Source organism: Desmodus rotundus, chromosome 1 (genome assembly GCF_022682495.2).
Source record: "Desmodus rotundus isolate HL8 chromosome 1, HLdesRot8A.1, whole genome shotgun sequence".
Taxonomy (NCBI): Eukaryota; Metazoa; Chordata; class Mammalia; order Chiroptera; family Phyllostomidae; genus Desmodus; species Desmodus rotundus.
In genome coordinates, this window is record NC_071387.1 from 132,676,627 (window position 1) to 132,698,037 (window position 21,411).

The 21,411-nt window shown below is 37.4% G+C and overlaps 1 protein-coding gene across 1 annotated transcript in view; it reads right to left on the reverse strand.

Moving 5' to 3' along the window:
* The window catches only part of FBN2 (fibrillin 2), a 251,867-nt gene that overhangs the window by 175,687 nt on the left and 54,769 nt on the right, over positions 1-21,411 (reverse strand). Inside the window, exon 6 of the mRNA XM_024571456.3 lies at positions 2,765-2,962. Within this exon, the coding sequence (XP_024427224.2) occupies positions 2,765-2,962 (198 nt within the window). The remainder of the gene's footprint in view (positions 1-2,764; positions 2,963-21,411) is intronic.

The window sequence follows — 21,411 nt, forward strand, 5'->3', positions numbered from 1 at the left end:
AGCCTGTTACTACTGTCCACGATAAAGCAAAAGAAGGAATTTAATGAGCAACTTCCTCCTGCCATTTTCATTTGAAAGCTTAATTCCTAAAAATCAAATAACCAATTAATAATCATGCAAGTTTTACTGTAATATACTTTTAAAAATGTAAATGCACAGTTCATTTGAAAATCTAAAAGAACCAAAGTCAAGTGCTAATCTTAAATAAAATACTTTCTAATTAGAGTCGATTCATTAGACTGTAAAGATTAAAAAAGAAGGAATTACTTGTAAGAAAATAATACAACATAGGCATGTGGCAGGTTATGACATTTTTAAATTTGTAAATATTCTTGGAAATGGACCTAATGTTCAGAACTTCAGAATGTCCTCCCTTCATTAATACGAACCATATTTTAGAACCAATGTTAAGGTATTTACAGTTATCCTCTACACAGCTGAAATTTATTTTTAACTCTATAAAATATTCATTATTCTATTAAGAGATCACTATTACGAAGAAAAGTATGACATGCACATATGTTTTATTATGCTATTTTTTTCATGCCCTATATCTTCCAAGTTAATTTGGCAGCAGTATTTGGGAAAGAGTCTAGGAATTTAAAGGGGAAAAAAATCACAGTAAGATGTAGCCTTAAAATAGCCTGACCAAGGATTAGTATTGAATTGAGAACTTTCTGACTATGCCACAATTTTGAAATAAAGCAGAACTTCTTAAATTTGCTTTTCCAGACAATTTAACCACGTGGCAAATTTCATTTTGCTCCTGTTGCTCTACTAATCCATTAGATTTTTTTAGGAAAATAAAGCCCAAAACTTATCATTGTTGTATAAATATAAATAAATAAGCCTTCAGACATTACTAATCCTGAAGAACATTCAGAAAGTTTGAGATCAGTTCATTTTTAGTAACTGTGTTCAGAAAACGGCAGCCCTCTGACAAAATACCAAGGTAGAAAAGCGTAAGTGCAAATACAGAAGATGAGAGTCAATAATTTGGGATGTTAGGTTGAAGTTAAGGGCATTTCTCAACCTGAAATACGTCTATGAAAAGTGGTTTTGGAAGTATTTTAATTTTCATCCCATTTATTAATTCAAAAGATATTTACTGAGCATCAACTGTATGTTAGGCACTGTTCTCGATGACTCAGAGACATTACAGAGTAAAACAGATTTCTGCCCTAACGAAGCTTACATTCTAGCTGGGGGAGAATAAAAACAATAAATAAGTATATCATAAGGTGAAAAATGCTGCAGAATAACAAATAGTGTCAGTCTGGCAAGTCCAGTCAGTATTAATCTAGTAAATCTATACAGTACTTCATCTGTAATAGTAATCTACGTAAACTATATGGTGATCTAGGAAATCTATGTATAGTGAATACAGTTGATAGTATAGCTTATCTTCTATAGAAAAAATTGTTGTTTTATCAGGAACTATATATAATCAGACTGGTAGAAGAATCAGATTGAGGCTATACACAAGCTCCTCGAACTACAATTCTCATTTGAGTTTTAAGACATGGGACAGGCTTTTGTAATATGCCAGGTACATGGGCTGAGAAGGTAACATCTCTGCCTCTGACAGGGGCTGCTGACATCAATTCGAAAAACTTCAGATGTAACTTTGTATATGATTTAATTATAACAAATATATCTAACTACAAATATGAGTAGTATCATTTCTTTGAATAATACAAAAGTACTTTTCTATTTTCCCGTGATCTTACTGCTTCTTTAAAATTTATTCATTTTTATTGTTGTTCAACTATAGTGGTCTCCATGTTTACCCCACCATGCCCCCCCACCCCACCCATCCCTGCCTCCCACCCTCCAACCTATCCCCTTTGGCTTTGTCCATGTGTCCTTTATACATGCTCCTTGATGGCCCTGCCCCTATTATCCATGACAGATCCTAGAGAAGCCAGCAGCAGCCCTGGGGAGAGTTCTCTTACTGCCTTTTGAAAGTTCACTGCAAGAGCTCTGTTCCTAAGCTCTAAAAATAGGTTAAATAGGTATGACTTCAGAACAGTAGCCAAAAAAAAAAAAAGGGTAAGAATTGTGGTGGCTGAAAATTAAAGCACTTATCCAATAAATACGTAACAAGTTTTGGCTCCTTGGCTTGGAGTTTACTGTTGTAGTATCCTCAGGGCCCCAATCCAGCCCTGACATATAAGACATATATCAGAATATATACATATATATATATAGGTCAGGAAGGCTTCCTGTAGACACAAATGTAACCAACTAGATTATAAGCTCTGAAATAACTGTAATCATGGAAGAAGTTCAATTTTGTCACTAAAGACACTATTAATAACAATATTGGGCACCGCTCTTCTCCATGTTGCCTGGGCTCAGGTTATCATGTCTTGATTGAGATTAGAAAAAATGGAGTAAACGTTTTTACGGGGTGTTAACATGTCTATAGTTTGAGGGGCCTTGAGAGGGAGCATGTAGTGCCAAGTGGATGAAGACATGGAGTGGTTTGTCTTCTGATTGTACTAAATATTTTAAACTCTTTATTAATTTTCCCTAATTTTTCATATTACCTCTCATTTACCCATTCATGTCAACAGTTAAAAAATAATAATTTATCAGGCAGCCAAAAGATAAGCCATCTCTAGTCAGGTTTGCTCATGAAGCCCCTCTTGGAAATGGTACATGGCTAAAGGTCACCAGCCATGGTGGCCGACCCTCCTAGTGCAGTGGAAGGAGATCTGACGCGCAGGCCACTCTGTACATAGGCAGACGGCTAACTCACCTTGGCAAGCTCCCGTGCGGATGTTGGGAATGAAGCCCCGGCGGCAGGGCTGAGGCTGGGCAGGACACATCTCACAGGGGTGGCCCCAGGCCCGTCCAATGGTCGCACAGCACAGCGTCTTCGTGCAGACAATGCCTGTCAGCTGCCCTTGGCACATCTGGTTGTTGACCTGTGTGAAACACGGGCCTGTCCTGTAGTCTGGAAAGTGAAAGGAGACAAAAGACGGGCTTTATCATCACACACCAGTGTCACACCAGTACCTCCAAGTCCCGAACACAGAGGCTATTTCTTTAGACTAAAGTGTCTAAAGACAAGAGGCCAGAAAGTTTCATTTTAAAAATTCATCGTTTTTCAGTCATGACACTTCAGTGTAGTCTACACTAGACATTGTAAATGGGTGGCTCGAGAGCTGTGTCTGGGACACAGATGTGTTTCCTTGGCGCGCATAACGTTCTAAAAGAATTTAAATTAGTAGCCAACATTTTTAAATTGGGAAATTTCACATGAAATTTTCATTTCTGGCTTTTCTTGAAAAGCTGGGAGCTCTGGTGCTGCTAGGCCTGCCGTGCCCCGTGGCAGCGATGGAGTGAAGTGCTCCTTCCCCACGACACTGCAGCCCCAGCCACGCCCAGTGCTCCTCACTTATTCATATTCCCCATGTGCACCTGCCCTAATAACTGCTCTGCCTAGCAAAGACTTTCTTTTCTTATTAGGTAGGTAAGAGTTCAAAAGAAATCAAAACAGAATCAATAACGATGTTATCTTTCCATATAACAAATATACAGAGTCTGGCAGGAGTAACCCCTGCTTGAGTGTGGTTGGTGGGGTAATAACATGGGTGTAATAATTTATAGTTTTAATTTGCACATTTCACCTAAAATGTCATATGGTGTGCTTGAGTGTGATACTGTTATGTCACAGAATTACATGCTTATGATTTTGTGATTAAAAAGGGGCGCTATTTGTGCCAGACCCTGTATTTGGCCAGTCTAATTTGTTTATAAACATTTAGTTCTAACAACTTGATTTCTGTTTCCATGTCAGTCTGTTTACTTTTATGTGTAGCTCAGCTCTCTAGAAAGATAGTACTAATAAGGCTCACAGTCATGGATTCTTTCCAAGTAAGTTAATATTATATGACCTCCATTCTCTAGCTGATGACCATACCATTGCTCAGTTCTGTCACTGATGATGATAAAAACGTTAGCAAATGTATGTCATGTATGACCTGTAGGCAGCCTCTTCTATGAATGTTAAGGACAGTCTATTTAGACCCCTGCATCTCACAGTGTGGTCCATGAACCAGCAACATCACGCATCACTTGAGAGCTGATTAGAAATGCAGCCCCAGGTCTCACTCCAGAATTGCTGAACTAGAATCTGCATTTTAACAAGATATTCAGGAGATCCATATGCAACTTAAAGTTTAAGAAGGACTAATCTAGACTATGGGCAACTTGAAAGCTAGGCATTCCTACTCTTCCTCTTCTTGCTATAATTACTTCAATGAACCTTTTAGATAATCAATATATATTCATTTAAGCAGAACTGAATCATTAAATAGTTTTTAACTTTAGTGCTGCTGCTGTTGTTTTGAGAAACACAGTAAATCAGAGGTCAGTTCCTGAAGACTGACTAATTAAATGATTCACATTTGTTATAGAACAGCAACAGAAATACATGGAAAAACTTCTTCTCTTTCACAGACATTGTATGCATGCAGTTTATTAACTCTTGGAAATGTACTGAAATACATGATAATCAAGATTTCCTGATAAGCTCTAACGCAAATGACATAATTCCATTTGAAGGGAAAAGCCTTGTTTCAAACTTGTTTCAAAGAACAAGTTTATTTGAGATTTTCGTAAGGGAAAAACAATCTCATTCAAAGAAGGGTCGTAAGAGTCAATAATGTTGATAAGATTTTTATGAAAAATCGTTATTGGCAAACATCAAACTTGGATGTAATTTAACATTCAAAATGCTAAGCCAGAAAGACTTAGATATATAAATGTTATAGAATGACAAAAATACAACTTAAAGCCACATAAAACTTCTATGTTTAATGAAGAAGGAGTCTTTTTCATATAGAGGAAAAGAACAATTTAAAAGTTCGATATAAAGAAACAAAATCTAAAATAGGTAACTTCTTTAGCAAGCTGTTTTAACATTCTGTTACTCTACAGCTGAACTTCAACAAAAACAGATCATTTTAATCCCTTGCATAAGAACAACAGATGTGCTGGCTACAAACCACATTTCTGAAAAAGACAATCTTTGTAGTATATGTGTAGATGTGTCAACCTTGTAAATAAGCATGCTTCCCACACCACGAAAAGCCAGGTCATGCATACTTTAAACCTACTCTATTTTCCTTCAGACAACACATTATTGTGCCATTTTAAATAAATAGTAGACTCACAATAAAGTAAATTAAGTTCTGAAGAAGTTGAGGAAGAGCCTATTTTTCACAAAAAACAGATTCACGCATATATACCTATGTTGACATTCTGTACTTTCAGGATTCCCAGAGAGAAGCCTACGTAGCCCCTCTCATAATCCCATCCTTAAATAAATCAACTTGTCAGGAAATTCATTCCTTCTAACTACAACATCTTCTTAAAATTATGCCATGTTAGCCTGGTATCTTCAGAGAAGAGGTATATCTGGGCAAGGAGAACCGTTTGTCCTCAGCAAATGACCTTTCAAGTTGAAGGCTCAAATAAAGTCAACCTCAGACTCCCCTTCCTGGGAACAGAGTTTACACTGTTCCTTGTATCTTTCGCTTAAATTTCCTTCCAACTGATTACTTTAAAAATTTAAGCTTGCAACGGTACCTACTTATCCAAGAATTACTAACATGTATATGAACAAATATTAGATATTGAAAAGGGATTTAAATATCCTAGTCAGATTAAAACATTCTGTTCCAAAATTTACACTGTTTTGATTATGGCCAAAGAGTCCTTAAAGACCTTAATTAAATGTTATTGGCTATGCATTCTCTTCATCAAGATTTCACCATGGGTCAAATACTGTATACCATCCTAATCATGCATAGGCAAGGACATACTTGCAGTGTGTTAGCAAAGTATAAAAGGAGAGAACTCCTTGTCACTCGGTTAGCTGGAACCAGTGCACTGGAAAGAGGTATTTCCCTCATTGTTACATGACTAAGAAAATGTTGTTGAAAATTAGCTTGTGAAACACAAAATCTGCTATTTTGATATTCTAATATCTAAGTGCAGTGTAGCATGGTAACTTTTCATTATATATAACAAATATATATTTCACTTTTATTCACATTAAGCAAATGGTGCAGTTAACAAACTCATCAAAAGACTTGGTGCATGCTGCTTCATTTCAAATCATTTCATTAAGGTGCAAAGAGAGGTGTATATGTCATACATTCACCTCTCTTAAATGTAAAATTCAGTGGTTTTTAGTATATTTACTGAATTGCACCACAATCCAGTTTTGGTTTTTTGTTTTATTTTGGTTTTGGCTTCTTGGCAGACATTTTTTTTTTTAATTATAATTGACATACAATATTATGTTAGTTTCAGGTGTACAAGAAAGTGATTCAACCTTTCTGTACCTTACAAAGTGATCACCACAGTAAGTCTAGTAGCCATCTGTCGCCATACATAGTTGTTATGATATTATCAACTGTGTTCCCTATGCTGTACATTATAACTCCTTGACTTAATTTGTAACCGGAAGTGTGTACTTCTTAATCCCTACCACAATCCCATTTGGGAACATTTGCATCAGCCCAGAAAGATTCCTGGTGCCAATTTCCAGCCTCAGTCATCTACTAATCTACCTCCTGTCACTATAAAATTGCCTTTTCTGGACAACTGATATAAATGGAAGCATATAATATGTTGCCTTTTTGGGACGACTTCTTTGTGTTAGAAAATGTTCTTGAGGATCATCCATGCTATGGCATGGGGTCAGTACTTCAAATCCTTTTTACTGCTGAATAGTATTCCATTGTACGGATGGATATACCACATCTGCTAATTGGTAACCATTTGCTAGGTTGTATGCTGAATGTGTTTGCAACTTTCTAAGAAACTGCTAAACTCTCTTTCCAATATAGGTTTGCCATTTTATATTCTTACCAGTAATGAATGAGGGCTCCAATTTTTCCACATCCTTCCTAATATGTTCAATTTATTATCTTTTTAATTGTAGCCTATGTTACCATTTTACTTTAAATAAATACAACTGAATCCATTTGGGAATTTTGCTATAATTTCACAAGTCCTCTTAATATAACTGGAGATGCTAAACAGTGCTAGATAACTAAAGTTGAGTATTATTGTTACGCAGACAATCAGACAACCTTTGGAGAGGTTATTGGAAGGTAAAAACAGAAATAGGTCTGATGGGGGATTTGTGTTTAGGGAGAAGGGATTTTGTTGTCGTTGATTTTTTTGTATTATAGTTCTGTTTTGTGGGAAAGATGGGCATTTCTAAAAGCCAAAAGGAAGGACGTAGTTGAAAGGGAGGGCTTATGATTATCATAAAGAATTATAACTTTTAATACAAGATCCCCAAGGAGTCAGATTGAGAGTGAAACTGGCATTTGTGTGAAGTACCTTAGATAGAAGAAGAGCTCTTCACTTGTAGTCTGAGGGAAAAAGGGCAGGACGCGCAGATACAGGGATATTTATAAAGTAGAGGAGCAATGATCGATGTCCTCTCCCATACCTTCTATTTCCTTTGCAAAACAGGAGATGGGACAATAGGTCTTTGGTGGAGGCTGGCTGGATATATGACCTGTGAGGCTAACTGAGATGACACTGCAGGTACTGGGCAATGTTGCTGACCTGAGAACCCAGCAGATTCCCAGGTGACAGCCAGGGCCTCTCTACGGTGGATGAACAAGATGAACTTATAGTGGGACCAATCTGCCTGTTTTTCAGTAGCTCTAGGCAGCTTGCAGGTTCATTCAGAGATTCGGGTTCATCCAGGGTTAGGGTTTTGTCTGTTAGATGTGAAAAAAATTCAGAATGGCAAAGGAGTTTAGAATATTGTTATGAATATTTTTAAATTATGAAACATGGAATTTATGGTAGATAGAATGGGAAGTGAGCAAAGGAGAAGACTGACAGATGAAGAAGTAGAAAGCAGTGAGATCAATGGACTAGGTGCCCCTATGAGGCACCACACGAGAAGTGAAAACAGTCACATGACCGTTAACACCTCAGCAGCTGCCTGTGTGGCTGAAATATCATTTACTTCAATGTCAGCGGAACGCAGTTACGCTGTTCAGCTGCACAGATTGTACAGTGCATACCGTAGGGAAGCTATCCATACCTACTGTGAGGTAAATGTCACCTCCTCCAGGTGTGTGATGGGATGCCCCTGTTAGAGACCTTATACACTGTGACTGCAAGTCAAACAATGCCACAAGATATCAGAATTCCATCCATTTCTACTTTGGTATAAAGAACTGCCTGATCCTAGAAAGTATACGAAAATATATGTGATTTCCCAACAAGTTTCACTGCTTTTGACTAGGGCAAGAAGGCATTTCCATTCTCAGGAACCAGAGAAATGCAGCATGTAATCAAGTGAGAGAGCTGCAACCAGGAGGGCATTGAACAAATTGTAGAATGTGTCCAACAACCTGGCTGTGTGACTGTCTCCTCCAAGTAATGCAGTTTTTTAACACAGCAATTATAAATAAGGTCTGGTGCATCCTACTAGGGTTATAACTGAGAATCTAGTCAGTGTGCCAGCTGAAATCTTCATCACAGATGTAACTGGAGCATGCAGAGACGGCAACCCCCAAATTATACAGAATGAGATAATAGTTAACTTAGTTTCAATAAAATTTGCCCTGGATGTCTGCAGATCCAGACTTCATGCTGGGTCTAAATATTCGAGGTTAAATAAACTCAAATAACTAAGATGGTAATTGTCTTCCTTCATGTCAACCTCAGGAAATTTTAGAAGTACAAAATGTTTGAGAAGCAAAGCAATTAATGTTTTTGCTTTAATAGATCTGTGCAAAAATGATGTACCCTTTGTATTTAACAGCGTTTGACCCATTCCATTAGACTGCCTTGTAAGCACTATTTAAAATACATTTATTTATTCAGAGTTGTGATTTTTAAGTCAAATGTGACTATGCTCATGTACAGAATTAGATCATTTAAGTGAACCTCAGGTTTTTATAAATTTATATTTATAATTTTGAGTATACATTTAGTTTTTAATTAGCTTTATGACCTATTTTAGTACTTGCAAAGATTTTTAAGTTGTACAATTGAAGATATTAGATGTCTTGACATATATGAGGTCTGTCCAGAAAGTATTCAGCCACACACTATGAAAAATAGAGACATTTATTGGAGAATATACAAGATACAAGAAACATTGCACATGGGACAATGATGCCTCAGTCCCCTTCAAAGTAGGCACCTTGGGACCTCACACAGTTCTCCCAGTCAACAAAATAGACATAATGGAATATTCAGCAGCCTTAAGAAGGAAGAAAATTCTGACACATGTTATAACATGGATGAACCTTGAGGACATTATTCTGAGCAAAATAAGCCAGTTACAAAGGGAAACACGTTCTCATTCCATTTATGTGAGATGACTAAAGCAGTCAGATTCATAGAGACAAGAGTGTGGTGGCTCCAAGGAGCTGGAGGAAAGGGTGAGTAGGGGACTAGTGCAAAAAGGGCATACAGTTCCAGTTTTGCTAGACGAAAAGAATTCTGTGAATGAATAATGGTGATGGTGGCACAACAATGTGAATATCCTAAATGCCACTTAAGTGCACCCTTAAATATGGTCAGGATGGTAAATTTTATATTAAGTGTCATTGGGAACTGCCCTGCCTGGTTTCAGAAGCTGTATCTATCGCCCCCATGGCTAAGGCTGAGTCAGAGACCTTCAGACCATAAGCCACTAAGGAGACAAAGCTTATCTTCCTGGTAGGGGCCCTGCCTCTGCCCCCTTTACTTCACCCTGCTTGGCCCTGAGCCTGACCAGTTAGTCAATGATGGGTAAGATTCCTCAAGGGAGGGACGACCTAAGACAGGCATGGTTGTGAAGGGGCCCTCAGGGAAGGACTTGGGGGGCTATAGAAAAGGGGTGATGGACCCTCACTACTCTGCTTTCACAGAGCCTGAGTCCTCATTCTGTTTGCAAGAAGTCTCCTAATCTCTTGGCTGCCTTACTTCCCCTGCCTGACTTAAGCCTGAAACAATGCTGGAGGTGGGTGCGGCCCTGTGCTGGAAAGGGCAGATTCCTTGGGGCGATCAGGCCTACGAAAGAATGCATAAAATCCTGTGTAACCTGCTTTGCTGATACCCTCAATTTAAATGATAAGGGTCCAAGCGTGAAATGAGTTTGTTTTCCCAAAGTCTCAGTTCGAGTCAGGGTCAGTTAGCTAAAGACCCTCAGAATAAGCCCTCATAGTTCTCTAAATGTTACCTATTGTTTGATCCTTACTGCCTGACAATGATTGATGAGCTTTACCTGTATTTCTGGGCAAATTAAACCAAATAAAAGCCCACTGAAGAAAAGGCTCCTGGCCCTTTTCCTTTGAGAGATCAGCCACCTTTCCTCCCCAAGTCTTGGTAGACTTACTCTCATCCACAACAGACAGGGGATTCTGCGAGCAAAGCTCCCCCACAATGTGTGGTGCAAAATTAAAAATATATTCCTAAAAAGCTCAAGTAATAACCAGGATTTGGGAATTCTATCTAAATAACGCAAACCCAAACTTTTAACACCAAAATAAACTTTGAGTCTTTTCCATATACAAAGTCGCCATTGAGGGCATGGAAATATCCCCCAGCAACACTGACCACTTGCCTTGTGATGGATATCTGTGTTGTTAACGATTACAAGTGCTCACAATGCTATATTGGTTATCCTCAAATGTATTTACTGAGTACCTACTTTGGCTTTCCATCAGGTAAATTCTTAGCTGGAATTTCTGGATCAAGCATCCAGTTTGAAAAATAGTCACACAAATGTTCAGAACTGATCTCTGAATAGGTGTTACCAATTTACACTCTCAACAGTAGGATAGGAGAGAGGCTGTTTCTTCACACCCTCTCCAATGCCGAGTAGAGGCAAATGGTTTGATTTTTGTTCACTAAATGGGTGAAAAATGGTATCTCCTTATTGTTCTTGAATTATGACAACTCATTGTCCCTATTTTTGACAATCAAGGGAAGAATATTAAATATGTGGCAGGCACTTTACACGATCTCTTTCTATAAACTACCTGTTTTTATTCCAAAGTCCCAAAAGTATTTTTCCATTTTACAAATAAAAAAATTAGCAGTCAGAGATTAAGTCATATGTGGAGAATCAAAGAGCTAGTAAAAAGTGAAGCTGAGATTCGACCTGGAGATCCACCCCACCCAATGCACTGCATCAAGCCTGCTGCACTCATTAAACCTGGTATCGATCATCTGCACTCTTAGTTTTTGGTAGCTGTGCCTTCTCCTAACAGACCAAAGCACTTCACCATTTTAATGAATATTGTCACAACCCCACGAGTGCCTCCTGCCACCCTCAGCTCTAATCTCCTAACTCCCAATCTGCAAGTGTGGTCTTTGCTTTGCTTCTGGTTTCTTCCAAAAATGAGACTCCATCTAGTATGCTATATTAGGGAGAAATTCTCTCTCTGTAAATTGAGACCCTTGGTACATGAATGACCTTTGCTTCTGCAAATAGATGAGCAATTACTTTAATTACCACAGTTGCACTGCATTTTGTTTCTGACATAATACCATTATTTCAGATTTCAGTAGAACATGGACTCAGTAAAGAAGAACCCCTCTCACCATTTTCTAGTCTTTCAAAGAACAAGGCTACTACAGACATCAAAGAGCTCTTGAAGAATGCAGGGGCGGGAAAGATAATTAGGTGCTGGTTAATGATGCAAACAAAATTACTGTCTTTGATGTCACGATTCATATGGATGAAGGCCATCAAAGATGTGGTTCCAAATTCATGGACTATGAACTTAAAGTGTACTCTCCCAAAAGCAAAACCAATTAGCTTACTTTAAGGGCAACAAACAAGGCTGAAAATTAAAAACTAGTAAGATTATTTAAGCAGAAGGATATAATTTTTGGAGACAAAAATATTTTGTCATGAGTTAATATTGGGTCCAGAGACAAAAAGGATTAACACAAAAGATGGTTCATATGATTTGACACAAGTCAAATCGACAAAGTACCAAATTTTATATGTAAGAAAAACCTATAGTAGAGTTAAGTAGGCCTCAATAATTCCGGGAAAAAAGTGACACGTGCTGATGAAATATTTCTATACTATATGATAAGAACTATATGATATGATAACAGCTTGACATAATGTCAGGAATTTGGCGGTGGGGAGACATTTGCCATAAAGAGGACTTAGAAATAAATTATTCCTAAGATCTCAGATTGAGACTGGGAGATACGAACAAGCGTTACAAAGTGTCTCCTGGGCTGAGAGAAACAGTATATAAAACTTGTAAGAGAGAAATAGAGACAGATTTCAAAATTACAGTGAAAGACAGGAAGGTAATCACTAGTTTAGTAAAGAACATAACAGAATTTCTTAATTAAGGAAGAAAGACAGTGGAAGTACAGAAGTGAAACATGCTTAAGCTAAAATGGTAACAAAGTTGAAAAGAGGAAGACCGCAAAATGCAGTGACATATACATTGAGAAAAATGGTGGGAATAAGTCAAATACACTGAAATCACAATATATGAATATGCTTAACTTTTTAAAATAAATTAGTCATTTGTAGATCTGGTTAAAATAACAAAATTTAGCTCTATTCTGCTTTAAGGAAAGCCATCAAAATGAAATGATAAAAAAAGAGTGGTAGGGAGAAAATGCAGACAACTGTAACTGAACAACAGTAAAATAATAATAATAAAAAAAAAGAGTGACACTAGGACAGCAAAAATCAAGAAACATAAATGAAATGAAGCAGAAATAGCAATAATCAATATCAGGTAGAGTAGAAGTCATGGACAAGAAGGATTAACTGAGTCAGACAATATTACATCAATATATGGTTAAAAATTACAACTCAGTAAAAGGATATAAGATTAATACATAAAACTATAGTGAAATACCAAGAACAAAAACGACAGGGAAAACTTAAAGTTATAACAGAGATCTCTTCAAATTTTATTTTCAAAAAATAAATAAGAACCTCACAATCAAAAAGCTTAGCAGGTGGACTTACAATTTTGTTAATATATTACCATAAAAATGAAAAAGTGTGATATTCTTCTTTTGTTCCATGAAACACTTATTAAGACAATAAAATACTTACTCATAAACACACCATATTTCAGTGAGATTCAATATATCCCTGGGGATATCTACTGAATATTTTATCTCACACAGTATGAGATACTTTCCACAGTATTTTGCGTAAAAAGTTTTAAGTAATGAGGCTAATGACATTCACCATAAAAGAATACCTAGTGTTCTTTTTAAAATTCAAGCTAAATTAGTTGATTCCTTTAAAGGGGATCACAATCCTCTGGAGAAATTTTAGCAGTTAAAAAATTTCACACCAACGTGGTATGTCATAACCTATAGCTGTGCTGTCCGACACAGTAGCCATTAGCCACATGCGGCTTTCTGAATTTAACCTTTACATTTAAATTAAATAAAACATGCAGTTTCGCAGTCCCACTAGCCACAAGTCAAGTGCTTAAGAGCCACGTGTGGTTAGTGGCTACCGTACTGGCAGCACAAAGAGCATTTCCGTCATCCGAGGAAGTTCTGCGGATGCTCTGGAGTAGCTGACGGAGTTTGGTATTGAGGCACTAGTTCTTTAAGAGGTTATGTTTGAAACTATAAATCATTCCTATCCTTTTTCACTGCCAACCACGAAGCCTGTGCAGTGCACTAAACCCATGATTTAAGGTTATCTGTACAATAACCTTATTAGGTTGGCATGAATAGTACTCCTTCACAGACAATTATAGGCGGCTTAGATAGATTAAATACAATTGCCCAAAGTCACACAGATTAACAGAGCCAAAATCTAAACGACAAATGTATCTGACACCAAAGACTAAGCAGCACTGATCATCGTGTGTGTGTTTGTGGGTGTATGGGGGATCCCGTGTTTGATCCATGGTTCCTGTACTGCACTAAATGCTCTTTTCTGTATACATTTATTCTTCCTTGGTTTGAAGGCTGTAACCCCCTTGTTTGACTAATAAATGAAGCCTGGCTCATTAAATGCTTCACTAGCCACTTTGATACGCTTCCAAAGACAGACACCATGTCTCCAATGGCTACATGTCTGCCTGCATTTAGAATTCCCACTCCTTCAGTGTACAAGTGCTTCTCAGCTATGGAAATGCTCTCTCCACAGGCATCCCATGGCATCGAAGCCAACCCACTTGAAATCATATCAGCAGCTTAGCTTCTGTTCTCTGAGTAGGTGGACTATGAACAAGTATCACTTTAACAGCGGGAGAGGTTGCAGTGCTGGGGATGGTTTACAGACGATGCTGGCCAAGTGTCCAAGAAGACACAATACCTACAGAAGATGAAACTTACTGCTCAGTAAACTTCCAATCTAGTCTGCAGTATTAGGGAGGTGCTAGCTTTACTGCCAGCTTCCAAAAAGGATCCAGGCCATTCTAGATGAGACACGTAAGAGCATTTTGAGAACTGTAAAGTATCATTTAAATTTTAATTATTTTCAATAACAACTTTTAGAGATGGAACATCCTTGGAGAGATTATTTGATCTGCTCATGTGATTAACAGATGAGGAAATAAAGTCTAGAAAGTTTCAACAACTGGCACCAAGTCAAATAGATTTGACATAATAGCTTAGGCCCCTGACTCCTTCTCCTGCAGGCATCAACAGAAAAAGGTAATTAAAAGCTTAGAACAGATGGAATTGGGGGCATCAAGGGCTTTCCATGACAAAAACACACCTGCTGAGTTGAGCTTCAAAAACAGGGTCTAATTCAGATTTCCCAAAATATGGTCAATGGAACACCGGTTCCACAGACTGGGAGGAGTATCACATCAAAAAATCACATGGTCAGACACTGGGGTGGGCAAAAAGAGGTTTACAGTTGTAAGCACACCAAACACAGAATTCTTGTATTATTTATTAATTATTGTGGTATTTATTTGCATATTACAACCGCAAACCTACTTGGCCCACCCCTGTACACATTAGAGTTGAACAAAGACAGAATTTGTGTGGCAGAACTTCAGAAGCCTTTAATGTACTGATGTGCATTATCAGCTGCCAAGAGAGGCTATGGTAGGCGGTGTTCAAATTCACTTGCTCATAAAATATTTTTATCTAACAGCATTCCTCAGGACCAGTGTGGGAGAAAATGCACTATGGCGAACACTTATCTAACTTTATCAGCGGATGAGTCCCTTGTAGTATCCTCAAACATCCCTGCCTGAAAAAGATTTAATAAAGTATCTTTGGTGGAACTGGCTCTCCTCCAGATGACATCACTACCACCATAAATATCACAGGGAACTTTAGAGACTCGTGACATGACTGCAGCTCTCAACCGTTCTTAGCAGTTGCTACACCACTGCCTCATCTGCTCGCAGTATGGAAAATATCTGTAAGTGATCGTACTTCAGAGGTTTTTCTGTGCTTCTCTGCATTGTTCCCCTTTCTACCAAGGATCCCATCTATTCTTGTAGGGCTAAGATCTGATGTCCCATAGCTGGTGATAAAAAGCACATGGTCCCCCATATTCCTGTATAGGTTTCTGTCAGCCATGCAAGGCAGAGAAAATAGTGACATGCATAGAGATAGAGATAAAGGAATATAATCACTACTGTAAATACATTACACAGTTTTACTTTTCTGATCATCAAAACACCACCATGACATAGGTACTATGATGATGCCCATTTTGGAGATGAGGAAACTGAGGCACAGCGAAGTTTAACTTGTGCAATGAAACAAAGACAGTAATTAGCTAAACCAGAAAAAAAAAAAAGATGTGATAAAGACTCACACATTCAGCTTTCTTGAATTTCCCTTTAAAGCTACCATTGATGGTAAGCTGAGGCATCTACCTTTTTTACACACGGTATGGACAGTTCTGGACGCACAGACTGGCTTCACAAACTACTCGCCTATAGTCTTGAATAAGTTACTTTGACTCAGTTATCCTATTTGTAAAATGATTATAATAAGAGAAATTTATTATGGTTTATGTGAATGTGTGCATGCCATGAGATAAAAACTTCAAGTGCTTAGCAAAGTGCCCAGCTTTTCGTAAACACTCAGCACCTGCTAGCTGCTCTTATTGTGGTGGCTACTAACAAACATTTTACAGCACTCTCCTGTGCTTTATTTCACTGTGGCCGTTCCTTGGACATTGCAAGGTAAAGGATGAGGGAGGCAGAAAAGCCTACATAAACCTCACTATGGCTTTATTCCTCATAATTATATATGGATACAATTTTCTTGGAAGTGATAGCTGGAAGAAACCACTTAAATGTATAGCAGGATCCTTCCAAGAAATAATATACTTCCTCATGGAGTTATTTTCTGTATTACTCAAGCTCCCTCCTTCCCAGAGATCTGTTTGGAATCAAAGCCAGGTTTCACAGCCTGAAAATTAATACTGTACAGCCAGAAATAAATTATTTTGCAAGGAGAAATACCAGACTCACATAATTTAAAAAAAAAAATCTTCCCTTTTACCTCCCCAGAATATACAATGGACACACATAAAAGCACAACATTATCCCTGAATGCAGTCTGTGAAAGAAAGCAACTCTTTTCACCCACGACCCTTAGCCTGTACCCCAGCGGTACCGCTCTGACGTGGCAACGAAAGCACTATCATCGGTTTGTGAGCGGCCCTGTCATTACCTGGTTTTCAGACTATCTACTTCTACCTGCAGCCTCAATCTCCAGGCCAGGAGACTAGCCTTGTGCCACTGGGAGCGGCCCCCCCATAGGGAGGAATTATGGCACAGAACACAATGAGATCGGCAGGGTCTGAGCTTATGGGAGAGGCTCCGACTGCCTAATGACAAGGATCAAAGGAAACCTCAGTTAAACATCCACATGTTTCCAAACTTTGCTAACATTCCAGATATTGAAAAACATCCTGATGCGTAAGTAAATTTTCAAATTTCCAACCAGATGTTTGCTAGATTGAGTATGTGTCTCTGAATGCCTCCAAAAATTACAGGATTATGATTCTTATTATTTTATATTACTTATTTTGATCTTCTGTTCTTAATTAGTAAAGGAAATTAAACTTGAAATTTCAACTAGAAAAAAACATATTCTTCAAGCTTCTATAAATATACTCACATATTTCATATTATCTGGTTTGGTACATAACACAAAGGTTATGCTGTTGCATTTCTACTCACTAAGTAACTATTCCAATACCTAGGTAGCTACAGAAAGCTTATCTTAATATACAGATAGTAAATAATAAGTCCCTTTACTTTCCTTAATTAATCATACATTTCGAGGGCAAGCTAAACTTTTTACCAAAAAGGCTCTATTTTAATTCTTTGTAAGTTTTAAAGTTGAGACCCATAGGATTGCTATAACACTGTTATTTAATACTGTTTCATTCTAAAGCTGGACTCCCAGCAAAAATGGGTTTATAGAGTTCATGAAAACCATGGTCAAAATATATGATAAGCTGAATACTATATTTGAAAATGTGAATGATGTATTTGGTTTGTCCTGCAACCAAACTGTTTCCCATTGAGGAGAAACCTCCATGGTGTGCGTCTTGGTGCGAGGTACAGATGCAAAGACATATTTAGAAACTTTTCTCAGCAGCAAGAGGACAGTGAAGGTAGCAAAGGACTAGCTAGGAATTAAGCAGCCAAGACCTCCGCTGAGTTTTCTGCTGGGAGCTTCTACTGGCTGTTACCTGTTCTCCAAGCTTGCTTCTCCAGATGGCTTGTAGATTCTATTCCTATCCAATGCATTCCTACTACATTCCTTTTGTTACTATTTTTAATTCAATGAGCCAGATTTGATTTCGGTTTTTTGCAACCAAAATCCCAACCGATACAGGTAGCACTCTATCCACATGGAAATATTAAATTTCAAATGTTGGCTAAGATTTAAGGACTCTATATAGCTTTTTTCCATTTGTACTCTTGTAGGTAGGGAGTGAAGTTCATAGTCGGCTATCATTCTTTACATGTGTGTCTGAGTTCTGGTAAGAATTTTAGAACATGGATATATTAAGACTATTCTGCACTTGAGTCCTAATTTTAATCTTTCCCATGTCACCTGCAAGTATTAATAATTAAGATGTTTAAATGAGTCTTAATCCTTATAAAGGTATGCATCTGTTTCAGTAAAGATTCTCTATAATCATTATAACGTGAAAACCTGCTCTTAGAGAATTCATACTACCTTGCCAACATGTGAGCACATGAAGTTTCTAAAAGATATGAACAAGAACTTAGATGGGCTGCACTGATTCAGGGCTGACGTGAGTAAAAAACGTTATGAAAGGTGACATCCAACAAGTTATGGAGAGAATGCATACTAGTTGAAAATGAGATCCAGCCTTTTGGAAAATTACTTAGGACTGGCTGACTACGTAACGCATCTTCGAAGAAGCGGAGAGTCCCAGAGCAATCTGTTATATTTGGGGCAGCAGACTCAGGAACGCTTCAAGTCCACCCATTTCCAAGTTCTGAATTTTCACTAATTCTACTTTAAAACCTCAATAAACAACTGGAGACAGGTAAGTCTGTGAGATACATAAAATGTAATGACTTTGAACCCATAAAACTATTACTAGCACTGAAAAAATTGGGTTGCCTGGAGGGAAAAATGATGCATTTCAATATTTTGTATGAATCAGTTCTTAAAACATTTTAAGTGATAATGTCTGGAAAAAAGTTTTAAAGTATATAGTAGTTCTCTTCAATAATACAGTCCTGTTGACAGAGCAGATGAGTCTGGTTGTCAGTAGGGGCTTTTTAACAACGTTTCTATCCTGCTGTCACGCCTTGCTTGGCTGCGATGAGGCAACGTTTCCCACCACACGTGACGGAAGTCTGAGAGCGCCTGGGCTGGCTACCATGCTCCCAGAAACTGAGCTGCATTTGGCATGGGCAGCTATATAGGTGGGAAAAACTAATTGTTTAATGTAAAAACCTTCATTCAGTTTTTCTTATTTTTATAGAATAGCAGCTTACTCTTCAATTCTGTTATATTGTCCATACTTGAGCACATTCATTGTCATTCATATCCTTACTCTCAATGTTATTCTAGGTCCTTTTAAGTTATTATTACTTAGTGTTAAGCAGACAAAGAATATTAAATATTTTAGCATGCTTAGAAATTACTTTTAAGTAGAAATCATAAGGGGAGAGATTAGTAAAAAGGATTACAATCTTCTATATAAGAAAAATCACTAAAACTAAAACTTCAAAGGCAAACAACATTCTAAGAGCAGATAGCTGAACCACAGAAATATACATATTTATGTATGATATTTTATTATATGTATATTATAAAATATACATGTGTATATTGTATATACATTAATTATTGTATATATAATGTATATTGTATAAATCCTTTGCTTATGGCATGCATATGTGTATAACTTTCTATATACATACATATGTCATAAGCAAAGAATTAATGTCCAGAATATATAAAGAATGCATGCAAATCAACAACACATCGATGAAAATAGAAAAAAGTTAATAAATAATTCACAGAAGAAAATACAAGGAGTTTATAAGTATATGAAAAGATGTGCAAACTTACAAACTTACCCCCAGAAAAACAAAATTAAAACAATGAAGTATCATTGGGTATACATCAGAAAGCCCCCCAAAAATTGGCAAAAACTGTTCTAAGAACCTTATAATATGAGATATGTCTGCAAAAGGTCCAGCCATGTTAATATAACAAGAACGGTTTGTGCAACATTGATGGAACCAGGCAGCCAAGGAGAGTGGACTGGAATGTGCATGTGTGAACAATGACTTCACTGAACTAGTTAGTGGGGGCAGTAGATGCCAGTGAATTAGCATGTGTACTGTGTGGCCATCGCATTCAAAATGACTGAGTAGAGCAACGAATCTGCATCAAATTTTGTGTTAAGTTTGAACATTCGTCCATGGAAACTATTTGGATGATTCAGAAGGATGCAGCTATGGGCAACTGGTGATTGGCAACTTCATCAAGAAAACATGCCCACTCAGGCATCACATCTCATGCAGAGGTTTTTTTTTGTGAAACATCAAATCACCCAGGTGACTAACCACCCATCCACCCCATAGTCCAGATTTGGCTCCCTGTGACTTCTGGCTTTTCCCAAAACTATAATCACCTTTGAAAGGGAAGAGATTTCAGACCATGGATGAGATTCAGGAAAATACAATGGGGCAGCTGATGGTGATTGGGAGAACTGTGTGAGGTCCCAAGGTGCCTACTCTAAAGGGGACTGAGGCATCATTGTCCTATGTACAATGTTTCTTGTATCTTCTTCAGTAAACGTCTCTATTTTTCATGTTACATGACTGGATACCTACTGGAGAGACCTGGTACTTTATGTCCTGCAGTTCTCATAAAAGCTTTATAATGCATGACTATTACTACCCTTATTTTACAAATAAAGCAAGAGAGGCACAGAGAAGTTAGATAATATCCCTAGGTCAATGAGCTAATGAATAACAGTCCATGTGGCCTAACTTCTCAACCCGACACCAGCAAGTGTTGGATGATACTGGTTAAGGCAATTCTGGTTAAGAGAAGACTGTGTTCCTGGTCAAGTGAACTGTTTTGAGGAGCAATCTAACAATACTAGTAAGAGGAAGATGCGTACATACAACCGTGCTTAGTCAAAAGAAACTCTTTCTTGCACATATGTACAAGGAATCATTTTAAAACATGGTCACAGTAACACTCTTTTTATTGGGGAAATGATAAGGAATCTAAATGTCTGTCAGTAAAAGAATGGGTAAGTAAATTGCTTTACATGTATGCAATGGAATACTTCACAATAGTTAAAATGAATACACTAGTTCTCTATGTACTAACATTAAAAGATCTCAAAAACAATGTTGAATGAAAACATGGAGACTGACAGCACTTATGTTCATTTAAAATATAAGACAATGATACATATTATGGAAACACTGGATGTAGTAAATGTATAAAAAGCACAGACTAACTACACTGCAAGTCTATGACATTCCCTCTGGAAATGTAGAGGACTGGGAGAATGAAAAGAACATAGGGGATTTCAACTTTATCTACAAAGTTTTATTTCTTCTAAAAAAGAGAAAGCAGAAGTAATCTGAAACAATTTTTTAAAAGTTAGTTTTCATTTGCTGGTATGCACATGAAAAATGTCTTGAAATGTCCTGTTATATTCCAGACTTTTAAAATTATCCAAAGTATTTTACTTAAAAAGATCACTTAATTAAGAACAGAGCATTTCTAAACAACTGAGTGCTCAGGGAGAATTCTGCCCTATTTTCCAGGACTAAATCAAACTTATTATTTAAGTACAGAATTTATTCAAAGGCATTTCTCAGAGTTTATTTAACTGCAAGAGATCAGACATATGTCACTCATGCCCACATACAAAAATAGATTTAGGGTTAGAATGTTATGCGCCCT